Source organism: Prionailurus bengalensis, chromosome A1 (assembly GCF_016509475.1).
Source record: "Prionailurus bengalensis isolate Pbe53 chromosome A1, Fcat_Pben_1.1_paternal_pri, whole genome shotgun sequence".
In the NCBI taxonomy this organism is placed as follows: Eukaryota; Metazoa; Chordata; class Mammalia; order Carnivora; family Felidae; genus Prionailurus; species Prionailurus bengalensis.
In genome coordinates, this window is record NC_057343.1 from 143,058,494 (window position 1) to 143,084,658 (window position 26,165).

The following is a 26,165-nucleotide window of genomic DNA, read 5'->3' on the forward strand; positions in this document are numbered from 1 at the left end:
TCAACTGACACCATGTGACTCAGAGCCCTCATTCTAAATTTCACAGTTGGTCTGTTGGTGTGACCAGCTTGCCCTCTAAACAAACATGCTCCTCTATGTTTGTTTACAAACATATGCTCCTCTATGTTGTAAACGAACATCCGCTCCTCTATGAACTATGCTATGGCATAGTTCACCTGCCAGAAGCATTTTTGTACCTGCTGATCGAAAATATGTTACAAATTTAAGATACAATTAACGTCAGTGTCAATGTTTAGTCCTAAGACGTTCACCGGCAAAATACACTAGGAAGAAAAAGTATAATATGTAGGGGATCTTCTTGTTAGGGTTGGACTCAAACCTCTGAATGTTGTTTTGTTTGTTTTGCAGTAAGCGAGGTGATTAAATTTTGGGAAAGAGCCAGTGGTAAGGGGGTTACTATATCATCAATAAACTTTTACTGAGGGTCTCTTTTCAGCAAGGTAAGGGTGAGGCACGCAGTTTTCTAATCTTTCACATATCGGTTCCAGATCACGAGAGAGAAAAAGGGATTGATAGGCTAAAGCACAGATTCATTCGATTCAAAACAGTTTATTCTAGTCTGTAAAGTCAATTATCTCAATTCTAAGCCCTGTAAAGATTTTGAGTTTTTTATACACATCATTTAAGTCAAACTAAGCCATATTCTTTCTCCTAAACTTATTTTTAAATTGTGAAAGTAATGGATGGCCATTAAATAAACGGAAAGCAAAACAGTCCATTGCTTCATTCATCTTCTGATTTTAGGTTTTAAAAATAAAGTTGTACTTCTACATTTTTTTAAAGATTTTATTTTATTTTTTTAAAAGTAACCTTTATGCCTGGTGTGGGGCTCAAACTTACAACCCTGAGATCAGGAGTCACATGCTGTGACTAAACCAGCCAGACTAAACCAGCCAGGCACCCCATACCTCTATTCTTTACACTGTAGATATACTGCCTCTTTCCATTCATATATGCTTATTTTTTTCATGTTATGTTATTCTACATTTTAAAAAGACATTACTTAATGGTTATATAATAATCCTGGCATGGATTTAGTTTGTTGATTTAATCATTTGACTTTAGTTTTCTGTATTTTCTTAATTAATGTTTGTGTTTCTTTGGTGGAGTAAAGCACCAGAATGTTATTCCAAAATCTTTTTTTCAAATTTATGCAAACTGATAGGGCATTCCAGAACCTTTCTCCTAACAGATTATCAGTTACTTGTATGATAAAATACATGCATTTTGTGTATGAATGAAATGTACAAATCAAGTCATATACTTTTTAAATGTTTTTATTTTATTTTATTTTTTTTAAATTTTTTTTTCAACGTTTTTTATTTATTTTTGGGACAGAGAGAGACAGAGCATGAACGGGGGAGGGGCAGAGAGAGAGGGAGACACAGAATCGGAAACAGGCTCCAGGCTCTGAGCCATCAGCCCAGAGCCCGACGCGGGGCTCGAACTCACGGACCGCGAGATCGTGACCTGGCTGAAGTCAGACGCTTAACCGACTGCGCCACCCAGGTGCCCCTGTTTTTATTTTATTTTTGAGAGAGAGAGAGAGAGAGAGAGAGCGAGTGAGCATGGGCAGGGGAGGGGCAGAGAAAGAGGGAGACACAGAATCTGAAGCAGGCTCCAGGCTCCGAGCTTTTGGCATAGAACCTGATATGGGGCTCGAACTCAAACTGTGAGATCAGGACCCAAGCTGAAGTCGGATACCCAACCAACTTAGCCAACCAAGCACCCCAGTTTTTTTTTTTTATTTATAATTTTCTTTACCTTAACCAATACTATGACATATTTAATACTATGTCTCATTTGTATGTTTAATGGAGTCGAGTTTCTAGAAATTTTGCATGTGAGGAAGGAACAGATATCAGTGTTGTCTAGTAAGGATTAGTGAAATTTGTCTTGGTCGGTATGGTTTGTTCTGAGATGTGCTCACTGGGTTAAAGGATTAGCTCTTTATGATTCTGCAAACCAGAAGGCATGAAGTATGGTTTTTTAAAAAAAATTTTTTTTAATGTTTATTTATTTTGAGAGAGAGAGAGAGAGAGAGAGAGAGAGAGAGAGAGAGAACAAGCAGGGGAGGGGCAGAGAGAGGGAAAAAGAGAATCTCAAGCAGGCTCTATGGTGTCAGAGCCAAGACGGAAGTGGGGCTCGATCTCACAAACTGTGAGATCATGACCTGACCCTAAATGGAGAATCAGATGCTTAACTGACTGAGCCACCCAGGAGCCTGTGGAGTGTGGTTTGAATTTCAAGTCTGCCTCCTAGCTGGTGGCCTTGGTGCCTCCACCATCGCCACTGGATGTTAAGACTTTTCTCTATAGGTTCCATCACGACCTCTCTCTTCTTCCACCCAGAAATATGTAATATTGCCCCCCTGCTGCTCAGCCTAACCCCTTCTCTACACTCTCCCAATATTGGCAAAGTTATTGGTTCTGAAGTGATGAATTTCTTTCCTCACATGAGGTAGAGATATGTTTTTAATTCCTCGCTGTGTTTCTAATGATAATACCTCTCTATTTAGTTTCCTCTCTATTACAGCTTTCCTGTCCCTAGGAATTTGGCATGACTTTCTGAGGGCTGGACCAGAAGGTAATTAATTGACTGAGTACCTTACACTGTATCCAGGGTTATCCGGTCTCTCAGACCTTAGCTCCTGTCCATAGAACAAGTCTGGACTCTCTCACTCCCTCCTTCTGGCTGAACCCTTTTCCTACCAAGCACAATGTCTGTGAGAGGATAAAGGGAGAGTTTTTGTTTCCCAGTGGCTTCAGGGCCTCAAGCCTAGAGGCTGGCTGTCAGCATCTCCCACCATCCCTCCCATGATGCCTCACAGTCCTATTATAGTTGCGCTCTGGTGAGTCTGTCTACAGGTTACCCTGCCTGACGTGTTTAGACCTGTCTCAGTTCTCAACCTCTTAACTTGAGCTAATGCTCTGGGACTCTCACTCCATTGATTTAGAAATTATTGGACTTGATTATTTTTGTGTTAACATCAATTTAAAAAATTTCACATCACTAAATCTCCATTGACTTTATTTTTCAAATTCATTTGTGTACCAAACTACAATTTAATCAAGAAACTGGTCTAATACCCTTGTGCAAATGTGATTAATTTCTTCAGAATCTTGCCTGACAAAGTAGATGCTTTCTGTTCTTATTTAGTGTTTATTTATTTTTGAGAGACAGAGGGTGACAGTGTGAGGTGGGAAGGGGTGGAGAGAGAGGGAGACACAGAATCTGAAGCAAGCTCCAGGCTCTGAGCTGTCAGCACAGAGCCCGACCCAGGGCTCAAACTCATAAGCTGTGAGACCATGACCTGTGCCAAAGTCAAATGCTTAACCCACTGAGCCACTCAGGCGCCCGCCCCTTTGCTTTGACCTTTGATACCATCTCTTGATTAGTGAGGATGCTTTGAGTTAGGAAAATGTCAAGATCACCAGTCTTGGTCCAGGGATATTGGTGTGGTTGAAGATAGAAAGCTTGCTCGCAACACTGTTTGGTGGCTTTCAAGTGTCTTATAACCAGGCTCCTAAGGAGTGCGCCAGGTTCCATGAAAGAGGGCCTGTCAAAATAAAAAGAGAGGGTCAGGGCGCCTGGGTGGCTCAGCTGGTTAATTGTCCGACTTCGGGTTAGGTCATGATGTCGCGGTCCTTGGGTTTGATCCCCGCTGTGCTGACAACTTGGGAGCCTGGAGTTTGCTTGTGATTCTGTGAATCCCTCTCTCTCTGCCCAGCCCCTACTCATGCTCTGTCTCTCTCTGTCAAAAATAAGTAAACATTAAAAAAAAATTAAAAAAAAAGAGAGGGTCAAACGAAAAAGTTGTGATTCATCAAAGCTTTGTAAAAAAACTAAAATCATCTCTAGACTCACTAAAACCTCCCTGTGTAAGGCCCATTCCCCAGCAGAACCCAGTGCCTTGGCTAAGATGTCTAAAGAGCAGGAGATGTGAGCAAGTCTCTACTGGCGTTAATGGGAGGAATAACATCCTCCCTCAGCTCCACAGCCTAAAGCCATGCCAAGAGATGGGCAGAAAGTTTCTGAGGGCACAAACGGAGGGAAAACAACTGTGGCAGCTGCCCCATGGACTGTTCCAAAGAAAGGAGGCATGGGCTGGAGATGGAGAGAGCTCTGGTTCTCAGACTCAGAGACTCATGGATATAGTTAGCCACATCCCTGTCATCTGGTAGTTGGCCATTGGGTTACAGTGGCATACTTAACGAACTGACAAGATTATGTTGCTTCTCTAAAAAAAAGCCCCTCAAACAAACAAAAAAAACCAACAAAGAATTCTCTCCTTGGGCAGTATAATAAAGCCTAATGTAGAATGCAGCGACAAACAATACAAAACCCCAGATATGAAGCCTCTATTTCACATAATAATTCTTAAAATAACTTTTACATTCATTTCAACTGAGTTCTCATTTTCTCACTTGTGAAATGGAGATAATAATTCTTGCTTCCCAAAGGATTGCTGTAGAGGAGAAAATGTGTATTGAGCCTCCAGCATTTCAGTGCCTGACACATGCCAGACATTCAAGAATTTTAACTCTCTCTACTCTCTCTTCCCTCTTTAGACTAGCTATTCCAAATAAAACTGTTAACTTTTTTTTTTTTAACTTTCAGCATGAAAGAGGGAGAAAAGAAAGTAAACTTTATTTCTATAAAAACCCGGTAGTCAGATTTGGGGTATTTCTTTTGGGAGATTAGAAAATGGGTTAAGTTGCTGTGATTATTTCCATTCTTACGAGAGTCCCTAAAGACTTAGGCTGAATTTGCAAGTTAAGAATTATAAACTAAAGGAAAAAAAAAAAAAGAATTGTAAACTGTCCTTACTCTGAAAACATTTATGAAATTGCATAGCCATTAGGTAATAACAAGTGTGATTATATAATTTATGGTTCATGGAAAAAAACCCACAAAATTTTTCTGAAAATGTACCTACATAAAAACAACAGGAGTCCTTGTTCTGCTTCTCAGACATAGTGCACAAAGTAGTTACAGGACTGTAACACTTATATTAGTACTTCACTATATTTATATGTTACTATATACACATTATTACATATTACTATATATATTACTATGGTTATATATTTTATTATCATTATATAATTTCTATACTATATAACTTATTATATATACTATAACATAGTTATTTTAATAGAGTTACATATAATGTAATTCATAAATTACATTATGTACTATTTACTACATAATTTGTATATTCTACTCTAATGCAATTTTACTTTATTTTCCTTTTTTTATAGTATTATAAATATGATCACTGGTAAATGCCTCAATATTTAGGTATATATATATATGTGTGTGTATATGTCATATATATATGCGATAACGTCTTTCTGTCTTGAAAATTAAGGGTAATTTCACCATAATGTTTTCATGCAGACTATTCTAGCCAACAAAATGAACTCTACAGTTAGTTCTTGCATCTCATTGGCCCATGCCACTTAAAACGTTTCTATGATGTCACTGTTCGGAATTCAGAGTTTCAATCCAGAAGGTTTTATCACAGTACTTTGTACAACTGTTTATATTATTAAAATGGTTGTTCTTGATCTTATATTTGAGCTTACTCTGAGTAAAGATGTTATGTGGGATTCTTTTTTTACAAGCTAAGAAATGTTAACAATAAGCAATCATTTCCTGAATACTTTTTTTTTTTTTTAACAGAATGGTGTGCTAGTCTCTGTGAGTAATGTAAAGATGAAAGTTCTCCCTGACTTCAGAAGCTCACATCATGGAGAGAGATACATTCATTAACTCTAAATATTGAGAGTTATCACATATGCTGAGCATGTACCAATAACTTTGTACCCATAGGAGAGGGTATGAGTTCTATAACAAAAATATAGATTTGCTTTAGATACTGTGGGAAAGGAAAGACAAATTTTGATTAAGGGTAGCCAGTAAGGATTTGTCCAGGACATATTGGAAATTTGCCATGAAAGATTGATTGGACTTTGATAAGTGAAAACTGAGTAGGAGAAGGACATTCTTGGTAGCAGGGACTATATGTGCATGGGTAGTCATAGGTAAATGCAGACTCAAAATATACATTTATTTTTGTTTATTGTGTTCCTGTACTACAGAATATTTTAATCCAGTGAATCCTAAAAGAATTACATCCTATGATGTAATTATCTAAAGGATACTCAGACCATTCAGCCTCTATAACAGCATATAACCACCTGGGAAAAGGTAATTTAAAGATAGCTGGTTAAGCTGTGGTTGGGTTAGGTGGTGAGTTGGGAGGCAATGAGCTGGATAAAAGGTGGTGTTGTCAGTCTGTGTATGGGTCTCATTAGGTTACAATCAAGGTATCAGCTGGGCTGTGTTCCTTTTTGGAGACAGAGGGAAGAATCCTTTCCTTGCTCATTTAGGTTGTTGGCAGAATTCAGTTCCTTGTGATTTTAAGACTGATGTTTCCATTTTCTTGCTGGCAGCTGAAGGCTGTTCCCTGGTTCTAGAGGCCACACACATGCCTTGACTCATGATCCCTTTCCTTCATCTTTAAAACCAGCAAGTCTTCTGCATTTACCTTCCACTTTTAAGAACACATTGATTCCATTGGATCCACCTGGATAATCCAGGCTACTCTGTCCATCTCAAGGTCTTCAACTTCAGTCACTTCTGTGAAGTCCCTTTTTGCCATGTAAGATGACATACTCTGAGGCTGCAGGGATTAGAATGTGGACATCTTTAGGCGACTGTTATTTCGCTAACCCCACAGTGCATTTTTTCCCTTTTTTTTGTGTTGTATTGATCTTTAATTATGTATAAAGACTTCCAATCGCAACAACTAGGGACCATTTTACCCACTGCTCTGTTTGGCCACCAGTCTCTTTCCTCTCTCTTCAGCAATGGTGAGCAGATACCCTTTCATGGGGAGGAGAAATCCATGGTTTGTTGCCTTTGCCGAACAGAAGTGTTGGAGAGCCGGGTGGCATCTTTCACGTGAAATACATTAAAAGAACCAGGGTGTCTCTGTTGATGATCACACCAATTCTTCCCAGGTTAGCACCACCAGCCACCATACACAGATTACCCGTATCAAACTTGATGAAATCAGTAATCTATACAGTCTCTAAATCAATCTGGATAGTGTCATTCACCTTGATGAGTGGATCAGGAGAGCAGAGGGTGCTAGCATCATGGGTGACCAGACGAGGGATTCTTTGGTTTCCATAAAGATCTCTTTCTGCACGGCTTATACTTGGCTTCCTCAGGTGTGATCCAGTGAACAGCAAAGTAACCCTTGGTGTCATAGATCAGGCGGAAATTCTCTCCAGTCTTGTCAATGCTGACGACATCCATGAAACCAGCAGAGTAGGTTATGTTGGTTTGGACCTTGCCATCAATCTTAATAAAATGCTGCATACAGATCTTCTTCATCTCTTGTTAGGGCATGCTTAAGTCTGTTCCTTAGGCAAATGAGAGGGAAACATTGTCTCAACTTATGGGGACCAGTAGATGGACAAGGTGCAAACATACTGGTCAGCTTATCCAGCATCCAGTGCTTTGGAGCTGCTACCTGCTTCAGACGCTTCTTGGGACCACGAGTCATGGCCGAGCTAGGCACCAAAAGAGCAATCTCTCAGTGCTTTTATTCTCCTTGGATACATCCTGGAAATGTAGCCAGTGGCAAAAGAGAGGGCCACATATGGTTCTGTTGGGGTATTGTGGGTGTCAGTAGCAGCAGTGACCGCAGGAAATCTTGAGACAGGATCCACTGTGAGAGATGATGACTTTCAGTTTTAACCCGTTGGTGAACCCAGGGTCCAATAATCTTTTGAGGTAAGAAATGTAAATTTCTAACTTGACATTTTCTCAACACTTACCAGCTATATGCTAGCCAGTGTAGAAAACGTGGAATTCAGCCTACAACCCCTGTCCAACAGATTCTCAAATTTAATGTGTCAGACTGAGGGAAAAGCATAATGGTGTGCAGCAAAGTTAAGGAAAAAAACCGAGTTAGGGAGGGGTGAGACATTGCCACAGGTTAACAAAACGTTATCTTGGGTCCTTTGGACAACTCTATCATTTACCTATGTTCTAGGTCTTTTAGGAAGTTTCTTGGGAACAGATCCTACATTTTTATCTCATTCACTGCTTTATTCTCAACATCTTAAGTGTTGTTTACCACTCACTAGGTGCTGAATTCATACCTGTTGAATGACTACTGTGAAAACTCAGATCAGAGAGGGGAATTGATACAGTAAAGGTCACAAAGCTGGTTTATGGCAGAGCTGGATCTAGAAACTAGCTTTGATTCTTCATTCTTTCTTGTATCAAATTCAGGAGGCAGCTGGAATGAAAAAATGCAACAAATGAAGCCTCCTGTATGCTGACTTTGTATCTTCCACATAATATTTCTTCTTCCTATATGAAATACCATTAACCAAATCTATCAGTTTAATGTCTGAAATGTGAGTCAAGAGAACTGAGTTCTTGGGGCGCCTGGGTGGCTCAGTCGGTTGAGCATCAGACTTTGGATCAGGTCATGATCTCGCCGTCCATGAGTTAAGAGTTCTGTCGTCGGGCTCTGCGCTGACAGCTCGGAGCCTGGAGCCTGCTTCAGATTCTGCATCTCCCTCTCTCTTTGCCCCTCCCCCACTCATGCTCTGTCTCTCTCTCTCTCTCTCTCTCTCTCTCTCTCTCTCTCTGTCAAAAATAAATAAACATTAAAAAAAGAGAGAGAGAGAACTGAGTTCTGTTCCTAGTTCCTCTATTCACTCCCTTTGTCACTGAGGCAAATTACTTACCCTGTCCAAAATCAGTTTCTTCTTCTGTCATGAAAGAGCTAAGCTTCCTTTCATTTCTCATGTCCTAGGAGTCTAATTTCATGAAAGCAAATCAATAAGCTCACCCACGGATCATATGTCTGAACATCCTGCTATCAGTGTTCCTGGAGTGTGGTCAGCATATCACCTGTATCAGAATCATCCCAGTCCTTTAAATATGCTGAGTTTGCAATTGTTAAAGAGAATAAATAGTTGCTGATTTGGAGGGATTCCCATTAGGCCATACTTCCCAACTCTTTTCACTTCTAGAGATATGGTACACATAAAAAGTGATAATGTTGGGACTCCTGGCTCCCTCAATCAGAGGAGCATGTGACTCTTGATCTTGGGGTCGTGAGTTCAAGCCCCACATTGGGTGTAGAGATTAGTTAAATAAATAAAAACTAAAATAAAGTGGTAATATTTATGTAGCATACTGGGGTAAGAAAGCTTAGACTGTCTCTTTGCCAATGCACATTTCACTGAGAAGCTGCCAGAAGTATCACTGAGTGAGAAAACCAAGTTGCAGAAAAATATGTATATGATCCATTTTCAAGATAATGCCAAAACTCTGTACATGTGATATGTCTACATGAATATTATGTTATATTATGTGCATGTAGATATACAATGTTATAAGAATATTGAAAGGATCATACCAGCTTGTTAAAGAAGGGTAAGAGAGAAGGGGACACAAAGAATAAAGAGAAAAAAAAGTGAAAACACCAGTATGTATGCTATGAATCCATTTATGCATTTATGTAAAATAATGTATTTGTAGATGAAGACATTTAAAAAATTAAAAATGCAGATCTGTTAAAGCAGAATTTAAAGGATAGGAGATGGGAAGAGGTGGGTGTCTGCATCATTAATAAGTATTCCAAGTCATTCTCTAACAGTCAAGTCTGTAAATCTTTGTATTAGATGCTAATATCATTAGCTGTAAACACAGTGTATTTGGAAATTTCCATCCTGCAATGCAGGCTCAACTGGTACTCACTGTCTTGGAACATAGTAGATGCATAATAAATAGCTGCTGATTTTTTGAGTCATTTGGAGGATAGGTGAAGGGAGCGAGGGCCAAAGTGGTGAGAGAAGCAGGTCATCTGGGCAAGGTCAAGTTCAGGAGAGATGAAGCAAAAAGCATACCAGAACAAATGGGTTGGACCCTCATGCCATTTTCAGACATTCAACCTCTATTTGGTAGGCACTATGTACCTGTTAGACACTTTTCTCTATCTCACATAATACCTAAATAATCCTTTACAGATTCAAAGAGATGAAGTGAGTAGCAGTACTATCAGAATTGGAATTTGAACTCAACACATATTTTGAGCACTAAGCTAATGAACCAGACACATGGCAGCTGCTAAGGATATAGGGTGGTGATCTCAATCGTTAGCTCTTTTTCATATCTAGAATCATGTCGCTCTACCATGATCGTCTCTGTCTCTTGTCACTTGTTAGCTGACCTTCCTACTCAGCTGCTTAGAAGCAGCTTCTTTTCCTGTATTTCAACTTAGCTCTTGCCAAAGAGAGATTATAGTAAATGTGTGTTGTTTTTTTGTCCATTATCCCTAGCTAGTGTTTTCACAGCGGGGAGAAGTATCATCTCCCAGGTGACTTTGTGTAGTGCAAGGTCCCCCTAAATCTAAAAAGCCTAATTCTATTTTTTTTTTTCCAATTCTTAGGCACCTACCAAGTGAGAATAATTCTGGCTCTTGGCCGCTTCATCTGCTAAGTGCTTTTCTATTAGAGCAGAAAGATTAAAGTGGGGAAAGAGATACTCTCTCATTGAGTTCAGAGGTAGGGTAACAAATGGTACAAAAAATTCTTCTCACGTACCCATTTTTCGGTGACCTCATCCCTGGCGTTGGGGAGCATCAGGAAAAAAAAATCAAAGGTGTATATTTTGCGCCTAAATACCTTTAAGTTAAAAAAATGCATTTTGTCAACCACTAACATTAACTTGGGGACCTTGATTTCTGAACTCGTGTCACCCTCACCCTCGTCCCCCTTGGTTTCCGGAGAAGTAGCCATTATGCAGATTCCGGAGAATGGGAGCAGGGGCTGGACCAAGCCTGGTACTGTATCTTCCCTCTTTCTCAAACCTCCGCCGAGCCAGTCCGCATCGGTAACGCGAGACTGGTCTCCGTGATTTGTCAGTAACCTAGAGTCGAGGGACCGGAAGACTGGAGGCTGAGATTCCCAGGTGGGGTCGAGTGGGGTGTGTGCCCGGAATTCATTAGCGAGGGCAGGCCCCCCCACGAGACGTTATCTTTGGAAACAGTGTGGAGCTTCTACCGCTGCCCGCGCTTCTGCGGTCCTGGGCTGGAAGCGTGGTTAAATAGCCGCTCCCTCCCCAGGTATGCAGCCGGCATTCCAGGCTGCCCTCCCAACCTGGGGGAATACTGTCAGTGTCTTTCTTATTCACGAAGTACCACCTCTTTCCCAAGTCACGTTTGATCACAGGGAGCCGATTTTAAATCGATAATAATATAATTAAGTCCAGCCAGGCGCATTCCTCGTCAAGACGCAGGAACCTCAGGCAGGCCCACGGTACGTGGAACGGGTCACTCCGCTCCCCGCTCCCGACTCCCTCCGCCCCTAGTCCCTACTCGGTCGTAGCCAAAGCCCGGAACGCTGGATCCCGGCCCGCATGAACGGGACGGCGAACGGGAGCTGCGCCGCCGGCCGGGAGCCCGTGGCACCGGGCATGCTCAGTGGCGCGGCCGGCTGGGTGGCCCCGAGAGCTGCACCCGGATCTGCTCGGCGGCGGCGGCGGCGGCGGCGGCGGCGACGTGAGCGCGCAGGGGGGCGGCGGCCTCGCTTCGTCTCTCTCTCTGCGCCTGGGTCCGGTGGGTGACGCCAAGCGCGAGAGAGATGTCGGATTTCGACAGTAACCCGTTTGCGGACCCGGATCTCAACAACCCTTTCAAGGTGAGCGTGGTCCCCAGCAGTCTCCTGCCTCCTCGACGCGTCGTTGTTTGTGAAAACGACAAGTTCTTTCGCGCCCCCTGAGCCTGCCCCTCGGCTCCCCTCAGCCGCTTAGTTTTGGTGTTCAGGGCCGCCGCAACCCGTTTGGGGGTCGCGCCCAGGCCCTCGCACCCCTCGTTTGGGGGTTGGAGTGGAACGTCTTAAGCTCCTTCCCCCGCCGCCCCCTCCGCACATTCCCGACTGGCGAGGGTTTTGCCCTAGTCTGGGAGTGGGCCCGCGCGTCGGGAGGGTTCCTGGATCGTCTCTCGGGAGCGAGGAGAGTAGAGCTCAGGGCAGGTGGAGTTGTCACTTGACAGGCGAGTGTGGCTGTCCGGGCCCGGGTTGGGGCCGGGAGGCGGCGGAAAGGGATCGTCCTCGGGTGGGGTTGTCATGGGGACCCGCGGCGGTGGCGAAGAGCTGCGTGGAGTGATGGCAGAGGTGTAGAGGAGAGGTGAGGGCACCGAGTACGCTGCAATTAGGAAAACAAAAAAAAAGGTTGTGATTTTATTTTTTAAACTTGTGTTGCGCCCACGTACCACCAGCGGCGCTGCCATCCCCCTTCCCCCCATTTGGTTGGGGTTGAGGGTACTGATATCAAAGCAGGAGTTAAAAATAAACAAACACACCTGGAAAACAATAGTGCACGTGGACGACCATCTTCCTACCTAACTGCTGTTAGTAAGGTGAACGACGGGATGTTTTCCAAGCTCCTAGTGCGTCACCGGTTCCCTGGGCTGTGTAAGGATTGCATTTCCTACGTGAGCTTCTTTCTTTCTTGGAGTCAACCTTATCAACCCCAGCTTTGGAAGAGCTTGGCACAGAAACGGGCAAATGAAGGAGGCTGAGATGTTGTGTGCTTAAGCGAATGCAACATCTGAGTAAATCCCTATTTAAAAAAATACTCCAATTTTCTTAATGAACTCAGCTGCTTACACGTGTAATTTGTTTCCAACTCTTGGTCGAAGTTCATTAATTTTTCCTGGATATGTGCAGTAGTCACCTTAATTTGTAGTCACACAAAACGAGAGAGTAACTTGAATTTGTGGTCACACAAGTGTCGCTTCTGGCTTGAGTTTACATTTTGTTACTTGTGGTTTTATCTCTTATTAAGAATTCTGGAAGGGGGTGGAGCATGTGACTCGATCCCAGGGTTGTGAGTTCGAGCCTCATATTGGGTGTAGAGATTAATTAACCATAGAATCTTAAAAAAAAAAAAAAAAAGTAAAAAAGTCATTTAAGAATATTCTATGCAACTGGCCTGGAACTTTCAGGCTTTAAAGCTGATATGGTTACACTTTAAGGAGAGCCTACCCTCTCAATTTAGTATTTTGTATTACATCATTCCATGTTGTGGAAAATATTGTTCTTTAATCATAGACATTCTGAACAGACATAACTTGCCAAATAGGTGTTATTTAAAAATATTTGGAAGGTATAACATTAAGAACCTATTACCTTTTCCTAATTCAGATAATTCATTGATACTATTTATTCAGCATCTGACAGTTGGGCTGTTTTCTGTTTGGTTATTCCATTTCATGGCTCATTTTATATAGCTAATTCTCTTGTTAGGGCAAGACACTGTTTTCTACTTAGCCTAGACTGCTCTTTTGTGACATATGATGTTGCCATGACACTTGGCTTTTCTGCCATCCGTTACATTGTTGTAGTAATTCTAAACCCAAAAGTAGTTTTCCATACTCATTCATTGTGGCATAGAATTATAAACCTTTTTTGTTCCTTATAAGTGGATGCACTCACAGGACAATGATTATTCATCCATAAAATTCTTCCAAGGGATGGATAATTTAGGCCTAGAGAAGACTTGTGTATGACCATACCCTGTTTTTGGCAACTGTCATAGCACTGTGTATCTGACCCTTTATCTTTCCTTTTGTGTCTAGCTGCCCTTTTTTTTTTTTTTAATGCTTATTTAGTTATTTTGGCGAAATAGATCGTGAGCAGGGAGGGGCAGAGAGAGGGAGACAATCCCAAGTAGGCTCCCTATCGCATCGATGCAGAGCCTGATGCAGGGCTCCAACTCACGAACTGTGAGATCATGACCTAGGTGGAAACCAATTGTCAGACGAGGCACTCCTGCCCTTCTTAAAGTAAAGGTTTGCCTCTGTAGCTTATTCTTTCTTCTTTCGGTTTACTTTTATGTAAGTGTGATTTTTGAAATAGCTTTTCTGGTCCTCCCTCCTTAAATATAAAAGTTCCTGGATTTATCATTTTAACTTAAGACCATCCTTCTTTTCAGATCTGTTCTAATTTCCAGTATTTCAGTAATCAAAAATTTCATATTTCCAAAATACATGTTTCACATTTGGCAACCATCCTGATTTCTTCTTGGTTAAAAAGCTGTTTGATTTCTATTGCTTTTTCAGTTCTTCAACATTTCTTTTCCTTTACTTTTATATTAGAAGCACTTGTCATCATCTTCATTTGAACTGTCATGAAAATAATTTGAAGATAATCTCCTTAAATAATGTAACTGTAATGGCTTACAGAATTTTATTAGCTGCTATAAAATTGTTTGCTGGATTCAATTTATTTTTTTGAGCTCCTGCTTGATTCTAGTGGTTGTGATAGGCTCACTGAAAGAATTCATGGAATTTGAGTAGTTTTTATTGCGCATCAAGAAACTTGGAGTAACTGGAAATATGTAGTAATCTGAAAAATAGATTATTACATGGATGTTCCTGAGAATCTACTCTTGTTATAATGTGGATTTAAAGCTATAGAGGAAAAATATTTTTCACGTAGTCAACATTTATTGTTTTCTGTCTTCTGTTCAGTTATTCATTTATTCCATAGATAGTGAAGAAATATATATCCTTAAGGCTATTAGTCTAACATGTAGACAGACATGCTTCAGAAGTAAAATAGAGTAAAATAATCACCAGAGATCAATAATTTAATACGGTTCTTATAAGTCAGTGTAAGTGTATGAGTACCAGAATGAGTTGATTCAAAGCAAAGAAAGATTAATGAGTGGTAAGAAGACCTTCATATCTTTTGATATGCCTTACCACATTAATATGCTAATTGATTGGATTGGAAAACTCACTTTGGAAATAAATTTTTATGTAATTAAAAAAAGTAGAACTTTCAAGTCTGGGAAGGGAAAACCTACAGTGACTTATTGAGATCTCATTCTTCGGACGAAAAAAAGCCCAGAGATAAGATATTTCACGTATAGCAATCATTCTAATTTCTTCTTGATTAAAAACTCATGATTCTCATTGTTAACTTGCCCATTGTCTTATACCCAGGTGTAGGTGGTGTAGAATTGGCACTAGAATTTAAATCTTACTCTTAGCTGCTGATGGCACTCTATTTGCTCATTGATTGCATTTCTGACACCAGATTCTTGTTTTGTATTTAGAGTTTGGACTTGAGGCTCTCATACAGAGACAGCAGAAAGACATATTTAAAGGTTTCTGCTCAAGAGTTTAAAACAACTCAGCATTTGATTCTGGCTTTGTCACTAGCTGTGATACCTTGGAAGATTGCTTACCCTCTTTATACCTCTGTTCTGTGAAATAGGATAATAGGATCTTCTCCATAGGGTTGTTAATAGGATTAGATGAACATATATTTAGTATGTAATAAGTGCTCAATGCATGGTGGTTTTAATTCGTTAATTACTAATAAGTAATAATAGTAATTCAAGAAATTGCCTTTAAACACATTTAACTATATTCTTAGGTTAGTGATTTAGTGAAGTTGACACACAATGTTCCATTAGGCTATGGTATATAACATATGATTCCACAAGTCTGTATATTATACTATGCTCACCTCAAGTGTAGCTACCATGTGTTACAACACTATTATAATATGATTGTGTTTACATTCTCTATGCTGTACCTCCCTAAGGCTTACTTATCTCATAAAAGTTCATGTTCCTTTATACTCTTTGAGGATGCTAGTAGTGTTTGGCAGGTCACAGTTGAGGAATCATGGCCAAACAGAAGTGGGTTTGCTCTAGGTCACTGCTAGACTAGACCCAGGTTGCCTGAATTCTAGTGCTTTGTCACTTACAAAGGCTTCCCCCCTAAGAAAAGAACTCTATTCTTTTGGGCCTCAAAAATTCTTTCTTACAATAATCTCTTGAAAGTGGGCTACAATTCACCATTCCTCGTGATATTTAAGCTACAGTAATTCTAGTAGTTCTAAGAGTTGAGAACGAGTTGAAAATTGAAAACTTTATTGTTAAAAAGTGACCCGTAATTCAGGGATCCTATCTATTTTGTTTTCATTTATAGTTAGTTGATGTCACTCCTCTCTTATCCATTTAAAATTTATGACTGGATATTGGCTAGCACTAGGAAGGGATTGTGAGGATTTCTTCTGTGATAGTCTAACATTGCTAACTTTATCTTTCAGCTTTAATCTGGGACATAGTGATATTAATTTATGGTCTGTGGTATTTTGTGGTGATGCCACCTGCATAAGTTGGTACTTGATTTTCCTCAAGTTGGTACTTTTAAAAAGCATGTACTGAGCTGCTGATTATATTTCATCAAATTAAGATGCATCATTATTTACCATTGTCTCAGTTGCCTATTGCTGTATAACAATCCCAAAATTTAGTGGCTTAAAACAACAATTATTTGCTCATCAGTCTGTTATTTGAGCTAGACTTAGTTGGGCAGTTTGTTTTTGAATGTTATTCCCTGGAATCACTTCGCCTCATCACTTATCTGGGGCTGTCACTGGGGGCAGTAAGTGGTTCTTTTTTATGTGGCCTTTCTATTAGGAATAGCCTGGGCTTTTTCCATAGTGGGAGTAGTGTTCCAAGAGGGCAAGAGGGGAAGCTAAAGGCTTCTTGAGTCATTTTTCTTCTGCTACATTGTGTTAGTCAAAGAAGACACAAAGCCAGACCAGATTAAAAAAGGAGTGGGAAGGATTACATTAGATTTTACTCCTTGATGGGAGGAGGTGTGTCCCTCTTGATACAGACCTAGGGAGTAAAAAGATATACCCATCATAAAATGATGAGACAAATACAGGATGACCCCTGTAGACACTCCCATTCAAGTATGGGAGAAGTGGGAGACAGCTAGCAGTTGCTTGTCCCTGGCAAGTCTGAAATCCAGCCAGGCTCATTTGTCCAGGCCCCCTAATTTGGGGGCGATGAGTGTTTCTTGAATAGAGCCTTTTTCTGCTACCTAGAAGTCTTTGCCTAACTGTTGTTTTCTTCTGCTTTTGGTTCCAGTGTCTGGTAAGTCCTCTTTTTCTGTAAGAAATGTTTGCAGCTGAGTAGCATTTTCAGTTTGCTTCTTATCCACTAAACGTTGGGAGTCCAGAAGCCTCTTTTCATTGAAATATCTCTGTTTTATACAGTCCAGGCTGGCCCAAATCTCTCTTTCTCTCTCTCTCTCTTTTTAACCAAGATTTAATGTACATTTATTCTTAACATGTGGAACATATAGTATAAAGATTTCATACTGAACAAATGATACTCATTAAGCCAAAAGAAAAAAGGAGGAATTTACTTCAAGTTTTAGCTACATTGTTTGAAATACAAATATGCAGATTTTATCACTAAAAAAATCTCAATTGTGTTTCTTCATCAGGAACTTCAACTGAACCTAGAACTTTTTCACATGTCAATTAGAAAGAAAACAAAACAAAACAAATACCCAGGAAAAAGTAAACTAGAAGTTAATTGGCTGCTGAGACAGCAAGGGGTTTTTACAGAGACCTGTACAGCACTGTGCCAAGAGGGGCGATGTCTGGCAAGAGATCAAATAGCTGTGTCTCGCTGTGCAGGTCACCAACTTCACTCATCATATTAAAGGGTAGCTGGGAGGGGGACCAAACTGTGGGATCCCAGGGTACATGCAGTGTACAATGTCATATATATATGTGTGTGTGTGTGTGTGTGTGTGTGTATGTGTGTGTGTATGTATATATATATATTGTATTATATAATATATAATACAATATATATACACACATACACACACACACATATATATATACACACACATACATATGTATATGTATACACACACATATATACACACACATACACACACACAGGTGGCAGTGCAGCTGCTGCAGCTAAAGGTTAAAACCAGTTCTAAGGGGCGCCTGGGTGGCGCAGTCGGTTAAGCGTCCGACTTCAGCCAGGTCACGATCTCGCGGTCCGGGAGTTCGAGCCCCGCGTCAGACTCTGGGCTGATGGCTCAGAGCCTGGAGCCTGTTTCCGATTCTGTGTCTCCCTCTCTCTCTGCCCCTCCCCCGTTCATGCTCTGTCTCTCTCTGTCCCAAAAATAAATAAACGTTGAAAAAAAAAATTAAAAAAAAAAAAATAAATAAAACCAGTTCTAAGAGGTGATCTCAGGGTTATTCATACAATCAGGGAGGAGAGAAAGTAGTGTATTGTAGGTTCACACATGATACTTTGGGTGAAAAGCCTTTTCTTTTTTCCTCAATTTTTTTTTTAATGTTTATTTATTTTTGAGAGAGAGACAGAGACAGTGCGAGCAGGGGAGGGGCAGAGAGAGAGACAGACAGAGAGAGAGAGACAGAATTTGAAGCAGACTCCAGGCTCTGAGCTGTCAGCACAAAGCCTGATGCAGGGCTCTAACCCACAAACTGCGAGACCATGACCTGAGCCGAAGTCAGATGCTTAACTGACCGCCCAGGCGCCTCTCTCAATGTTTAACTAAAAACATTCTTAAAACTGCCGCTTGCTGCTGGCACAGTGTTTTCTCTTGTTTCCATGTGAGACATTATTATTACAGTATGTTTACAGTATCAGGTGTACGGTACATAAAAGGGTCTACACTCCACTGCACAGGCCTTGCTAGTGAATAGGGTCTGTCCACAACTGCGAACTTTCCAGATCCTGGAGGCTGGTCCAAATCTCTTTAACAATTTGTTGTTAATTTTTACCAGGGTTCAAACTAGCCCTTAAAACACATCTGTAATTCATTTTGAGACCATCTTCTTCAGGTAGAGTGTCAGGGTGCTCTGGATCAGGACTGTTAAGAGATTTAGAAAACATTTTGTCTAGCTTGAGCATCTCCTATGGCTGCTAAAATTTCTCAGGCAGGTACAATGGGAGGCTGTTAGTGTGGGTGGAGTACCTTTTACAAATGCTACGTGGCAAAACTAGTATTTGAACATGATTTTATTTTGGTCTCAAGGCCTTAAGAATTTTTTAAATTTTAATATTTTGTTATTTTAGAGAGTGAGAGAAGAATAAGTGTAGGAGAGGGGCAGAGGGAGAGAGAATCTTTAAAAAAAATTTTTTTTAAATGTTTTATTTATGTTTGAGACCGAGAGACAGAGCATGAGTGGGGTAGGGGCAGAGAGAGAGGGAGACGCAGAATCTCTAGGCTCTGGGCTGTTAGCACAGAGCCTGACATGGCGCACGAATTTATGAACCATGAGATCATGAGCTGAGCCGAAGTTGGACACCCAAGTGACTGAGCCACCCAGGCACCCTGAGGGAGAGAGAATGTTAACTGGGTCCAAACTAAATGTAGGGCCCCATCCCGTCACCATTGGATCATGATTTGAGCTGAAATCAAGAGTCGAGTGTGCAGTCAACTGAGCCACCCAGTGCCCTGATCCCATGACTTTAACAATAATCATAATTGAGATGGTGATGGCGAAAACTTTGAAAGTAAAATATTCTTTTGCTGATATGACCAAAGAAAATATTTTTTTTGGAGTACAATTAATATTCAGTAGTGTTGAAATGCAGATCCAGGAAATTTTTTTATAAGATATTTTCTTAACATGAATTCCCAGAGTGATACAGCAATTAACGAAATTAGTAATGGGTTCCTAAAAATGAATCGGCAATATTCTGTTCTTGTCCAACCCGCAGGTATTGTGTTCAGTTCCAAGTGCATATTTAAAGAGTGGCTTGAACAAAACAGGATGTGCCTAAAGAAGTCAGAATGGCCGTGGGTCTGGAATCAAATCCTAGGAAGAATATTTAAAATTACTGAGTGGGTTTAGTCTACAGAAGGCTAAAAGGACGTGTGAGATAGGTAGTTAAAGTCTTCTATAAATTTGTTTTTGCTTCAGGAAAAAAAGTTTAAGGCCAATTGCCAGAGTTTACATGAAGGTAGATTTTTGTCTTAACATGAAGGTTTAAAAAAATCTGTTAGAATAGCCTGACAATGCTTTTTTGGTATGGAGTTCACCAGCACTCGAACGAATTCAGGCAGAATTTGGATGACGTATCAGAGATGCTAAGGTAGAGATTTTTGTGTTGCAAGTTTTTTCTACTTTGAGACCCTGTAATTGTTAGATTTTTGTGCTTTTATGGACCATTTTGTGATTCATAAATTCTCTTCTGTTGTAATCTATTGATGTTGGGATTGAGTCTGATCATCTAAACTAGATAGGAGGCTTTGTATTTTAGGCGGCTGCTATGCTCTGAGCCTCAGGCTCTGCTCAGAGAGCAGCCCTAAGTGGTTGCTTACATATAGATGATCATGTCCTCTGCTGTGTGGCTGTTAAAATGCTGTCCTCAGTTGATTAATCTTAATTGAAGCTACCTGGCCCAAAGAAAGCCATTTTCTAGATGATCAGGAGCAGATAAGATTGCTTGATGCAAAATTTTGCTCCAACAGGAACAGTGATAGTTCAGTGATGTATGTTTCTCAGGAACATGCACAGAGAAAAAATCATGAAGTCATGGTGGAATAACCATGGAAAGACATGAGGAAAGAGCCAAATTATCTTAAAAAAAATTTTTTTTAAGTTTATTCATTTATTGAGAGACAGAGAATCCCAAGCAAGCTCTACAACAGCAGTGCTCAGCCCGATGTAGGGCTCAAACTCATGAACCATGAGATCATGACCTGAGCCAAAACCGAGAGTCAGATGCTTAACCCACTGAGCCACGCAGGCACCCCGAGAGCCAAATAACCTTACTCACAAAGCACTGGAGTTGTAATTGTCTAACTAGGGCTTCTGAGGGTCATTTTCTATAATTTCTGTTTCTTAATACAGTTGCTCTTGAACTTTAAGAGATGTAGCTACATTTTGAAGAATTCCAGTCTCTGAAACTTGGCATCCTTCTTTATGTGTGTTTAAAATAGCCTTTCCTCCCCCAGCATTTGAGATGACTTGAGTCTTTTTCTTTCAACCAGAATTGCCAAAAGATAATTGGGAAGTAACATTTTCTTGGCAAAACCATGATAGAATTAAGCCTGTATTTAGATAAAGTACAGATCTAAATGATAGAATACAGGTCTACATGATTTAATTAAACCTGTATCTAGTTTTTGGTGATAGAGTAATGAAAATCCAAATACAAGGAGATGTCATTAAATCACAAGGGAGAAATTTTCCAACTTAAGATAGGTGAGGGAAATAAAAGATGATGTGTGGAGGTTGGTTGAATTTGACTATACCAGATCTCCATAGCACTTTTCTTCTGTTTCATTTGTTCCTACTGAGACAGCCTATACTGTCCAGTAGCTTTTGTCTTCACATTGTAGACAAGTGTTGGACCCCCCTTCCTTGTGTAAGAACTGCCAGTAAGAATTGTGTATGAACTCTACACTACCTTGTGTATGAACCTGTATGAAGAGAGCAATCCAGTAATCTCTCTGGTATTTGGCTTTGGGTGCTTTTAAGAATTAGTAATGCCAATTCATCATTTGATGGGAATTTGGGTAATTAGGGACCGTTTGACTGTTGTGAATAATGCTTCTGTAAACATTTGTGCACAAGTTTTTGTTTGAACACTAGTTTTAAATTCTTTCGAGTATTTACCAGAAGTGGGGTTGCTGGGTCATATAATAATTATATGCAATCATTTGAGGAATCGCTAGACTGTTTTCCAAATTGGCTGCCCCATTTTATATTGGAACCAGTAGCGTATGAGAGATTTGCTTTATCTCCATTCTTGTCAACACTTGTTATTATCTTTTTATGATTCTAGCCATCCTAGTGGGTTTGGAGTATCTTAGTGTGGTTTTGATTTGCATTCCTCTGATGGCTGTATGGTGTCAAGCATATTTTTATGTGCTTTTTGGCCATTTGTGTATGTTTGGAGAAATATCTATTCAGGTCCTTTGCCTATTTTTGAATTGGGTTGTCTTTTTTATTATTGAATTATAAGAGCTTTTTATATATTCTGGATACAAGTCTTTTATCCGAGTACAATTGACCCTGGAAGAACACATGTTTGAATTACATGGGTTCACTTACATGTGCATTTTCAATAAATATAGTATGCTACCATAAATGTTTTCTTGTTATAATTTTTGTAATAACGTTTTCTTTTCTCTAGCTTTAAGAATATAATATATAATGCATATAATGCACAAAATGTGTATCAGTTGACTATTACTAGTAGGGCTTCTGGGCAACAGTAGGCTGTTAGTTTTTGGAGTCAAAAGTTACATGCTTGGGGCTCCTAGGTGGCTCAGTCGGTTGAGCGTCCAACTTTAGCCCAAGTCATGATCTCGCGGTCTGTGAGTTCAAGCCACGCATCGGGCTCTGTGCTGACAGCTCGGAGCCCGGAGCCTGTTTCAGATTCTGTATCTCCCTCTCTGTCTGACCCTCCCCTCTTCATGCTCTGTCTCTCTCTGTCTCAAAAATAAACATTAAAAAAAAAAAAGTTATATGCTGATTTTCTATTGCCCTGGTGGCAGGGAGAGGGGGGCAGCCCCCCTAACTCCCAGTGGTGTTCACAGTCAACTCTATGTGATTTATAAATACTTTCTCCTTTTTGTCAGTTGTCTTTTTACTTTCTTGTTAATGTCCTTCAAAGCACAAAAGTTAATAAATTTTTATTAAGTCCAAATTATCTTTATTTTGTATCTTTTGTTTTGATATTATATCTAAGAATCCTTTGCCAAATCAGAGGTAATGAAGCTTTGTCTGTATGTTTTCTTCTAAGGTGTTTATAGTTTTAGCTCTTACATTTAGGTTTGTGATTCATTTTGAGTTAATTTTTGTATATAGTGTGAGGTAAGATCGAACTCAGTTCTTTTGAATGTGGATATCCACTTGTTCCAATACTGTTTGTTGAACAGACTGTTCTTCTCCCATGGAATGATCTTGGCACCCTCTTCAAAAATCTCTGTATTTTTTCTTAATCTTTGTTCTTGCAAAAGAAATATATTTTATCTAAAAAGCCCTTCTCTTTTGCAAATGGCTCCCAAGCTGAGTATCCCTAGAGTATGCATATTAGCTTGCCTGGTTTCCATAATTGCCACGGCTAGTGTTGCAATTGCTTATGTCTGTGCTTGCATCAGTACATTTTTATAAAAATGTAATAATGGGTTTTATACTTGTTTTTAGAATGCAGTTATGAACACATTATCAATATGACTAACCTGATACTTTTCCTTAAAAGAAACTTCCATTTATTTTACAGATTATAGGTGAATTACTGAATATATTTTTGCAGATAAGCAAAAATATTAGAATCTCTTTAATAAAGCAATGAATGCATATGATAAAGTGCATTTTGTTTGAGTACTGGTGAGATCAAACTAGAAAGAAAGGATTTGGCATAGTTATACACTGATAACTTTGACTTGATAATAGGAGAAGAAATCAGACATTTAAATGCAAGTGATTTAGTATTAAAAGTTTGTGCTTCACAAACACAGTCAAAATAGTGCATATTGTAGAGACAATGTATACAACTGGAAGTTTCCACTTTCTCCAAGTGGCAGAGTTGGATACAAGCTATTGGTAGTCGTTTTACTGATGGGAATCTTCCAGTGGTGGTTAGAATGCTTAGGTGGTGATTTGGAATACTGGAATACGTATAGAAAGTGGTGAGATACGTATAGAAAGTGGTGAGAAATGAAAGTGGGAGGAAAAGAGCGTCAGGAATATTGGCCATTGATGGCCAGGGGATGGTATTCTAGCACAGTTTTACCACCATTCGCAATTCTCCTGAAGGTGTTGATGCTTGTTGCAGGTTGATTAAGTCTGTCTTGTGGTTTTATTTATGGCCTAGCATGCTTAATTTTTGGCATCTCAAATAGTCATAAATTTTAGTGAATTGCTTACAAGTCATTGGCATATTGTAAAAATGCAAATTAACGTATTCCCCAAGGTTAAAAGAAATGTATCACATATTTTTTTCTATCTGATTAAAAAAAATTTTTAATGGAAATGTTTGTATTTGAGTCTCAGGGGAACTTAATCACCATTTATCATGGAATTTATAAGAAAACGTTTTATGAACTATATATATTACAGACAGGCATTTCTGTGCTCCTAGGCTGGTGGTAGGGAGGTTAGAGGAAGGATTAAATGAAGTTTGCAGAGGTTTGTCTGTAACTGTAGCGAGGAGTAGGTAAAAGGGTGGCTCTGGTATCAGGCTGTCTAGGTTTGCTTCTCTCCCTCCTACGTGAGTGACCTTAGGCACATTACTGAATTTTTCTGCCATTAGTATTTGTTGTTTTTTTATATTTCTTAAAGGAATTTTTCTTTTGAATCAAGGCAAAGATGGGAAGCTCTTAAAATAACAGATAAAGGAAATAATGGTGCAAGATTATCTTTGGTTACAACATATGATTATTCTTTATTTTATCCCTAAATTGCCTATATTTTTTCAGACTCTAATTTTTATTAACTTTTAAAGTTTTTAGTGTTAACAGAAATAGTAACAAAAACAAAACATACAAATTACTGGTTGTCTTACAAAGCTTAGGGATTTTAGAAGCTGTTCTAGATCACATCTTGAACTGAGGGTAATAAGGAAAGCGCATTGTATTTTTATGATGTAAGTTTTTTTAAATGTTGGAAGGTTGTGCCCTTGGTTGTTTAATGTTGACAATCGTTGGAAAGGACATCTGGTATTTAAAAAAAACACATTAGAGTTTAATAGTTTTTAAATTTTATGATTACTTTTCAGACTCATGGGAAACTACCAGGAGATGAATCCTTGATGTCACCATTGGAATTCTGAACATCCCCCCCACCCCCAGCCCTGCCCCTCACCCCGACCCCGGGAAATTGTTGTACAGAATTTCTGGATTTGGTGGTGCTTTGATTTTAAGTACTGACCTGGGGAGTTTAGCCACCAGGTTAACAAGAGTAGGATATTTCACCAGATTTTGTTTCACAAGAAAGTGTTCAAAGATACATTTACTCTCAGATAGAAAAACTCCTTTTAAAAGTTGACTGCTTAAGGGGTGCCTGGGTGGCTCAGTCGTTTAAGCCTCTGTCTTCAGTTCAGGTCATGTATGATCTCATGGCTGGTGAGTTCGAGCCCTGCGTGGGACTCTGTGCTTACAGCTCAGAGCTTGGAGCCCTCTTTGGGTCTGTGTCTCCCTCTTTCTCTCTGCCCCTCCCTGGGTCATGCTCTTTCTCCTTCAAAAATAAACAAACATTAAAAGGTGACTGCTTATAACATGAGAAAAAAACTAAAGCCTTCTAGAATTTGTTCATAGGTCTCTGGTTGTCACGTTTAGTGGTAATTGCTCTGGTAATTGCCGTATTTAATGTGTTAAGGGAGAATGACCGAAAACCCATTAATCTGGGTGGAGAACTGGGTATGATACAACAAACTTCTGCACAAAAATATCTTGACAGTTGAGTGAAAATGGAGGGATATTTATGTGGCAAGACTCTGCTGTTTTCTGATCCCTAGAGTATCAATTCAGTGGCTTTTTCATTAGGGGTCCAAGGTGATTGAACTTGCAGGTCAGTTGACAGACATATGACCAATTATTTTCCTGTTCTTCATTATTACCCTTTTTCCTTTTGTATCTCTAGGCTTAAGTGTGTTAATGTTGGGGAACATAGCTCTGTTAGCTATCCAGTTTCTCAAATATCAGAAGAACTTTTGGTGATTCAGTATAATAAGAAACTCTGGTGTCATTATGGTCCCTGATAGCTAATATCCCTGCCCCATTCCTCCTTACTTCTTTCGTAATGAGTATTTCTCTCTAATGAGTGATGTGGTATTTAGATTTTGAAGACTTAGATATTTATGGCTGGTTGGCAACATTTCTTCTAAGAAATACTACATTGGATTATCTTTTTAAAAAACAGTTTGATGGGGTGCCTGGGTAGCTCAGTCATTTAGTGTCTGACTTCGGCTCAGGTCATGATCTCACAGCTCCTGAGTCTGAGCCCTGCTCTGACAGCCCAGAGTCTAGAGCCTACTTCAAATTCTGTGTCGACTTCCTTCTCTGCCTCCCCTGCTTGTGACAGATATGTGTTCTGTCTCAAAAATAAATAAACATTAAAAAAAAAAAAGCTTTGAGACGTACAGTAATTCATAATACTGCACAGTTTACCAACTTAAAGTGTATAATATAGTGATTTTTAGTATATTTGCAGTTGTGCAGTCATCACTATCAATTTTAGAAACTTCCCATCACCCCAAAAAGAAACCCTATTAGCTGTCAT

The 26,165-nt window shown here is 39.8% G+C and overlaps 1 protein-coding gene and 1 pseudogene across 2 annotated transcripts in view; one reads left to right on the forward strand and one right to left on the reverse strand.

The window, feature by feature from the left end:
• Positions 1 to 6,072: 6,072 nt before the first annotated feature.
• On the reverse strand, positions 6,073 to 8,308 carry LOC122490159 (annotated as a pseudogene).
• Positions 8,309 to 11,528: 3,220 nt separating this feature from the next.
• The window catches only part of SCAMP1 (secretory carrier membrane protein 1), a 128,890-nt gene continuing 114,253 nt past the window's right edge, over positions 11,529 to 26,165 (forward strand). Inside the window, exon 1 of one of the 2 annotated variants that reach the window (XM_043592692.1) lies at positions 11,529 to 11,759. In XM_043592692.1, coding sequence (XP_043448627.1) covers positions 11,703 to 11,759 — 57 coding nt within the window. In that variant the 5' untranslated portion in view covers positions 11,529 to 11,702. The remainder of the gene's footprint in view (positions 11,760 to 26,165) is intronic. The other variant, XM_043592700.1, reaches the window with a different exon arrangement.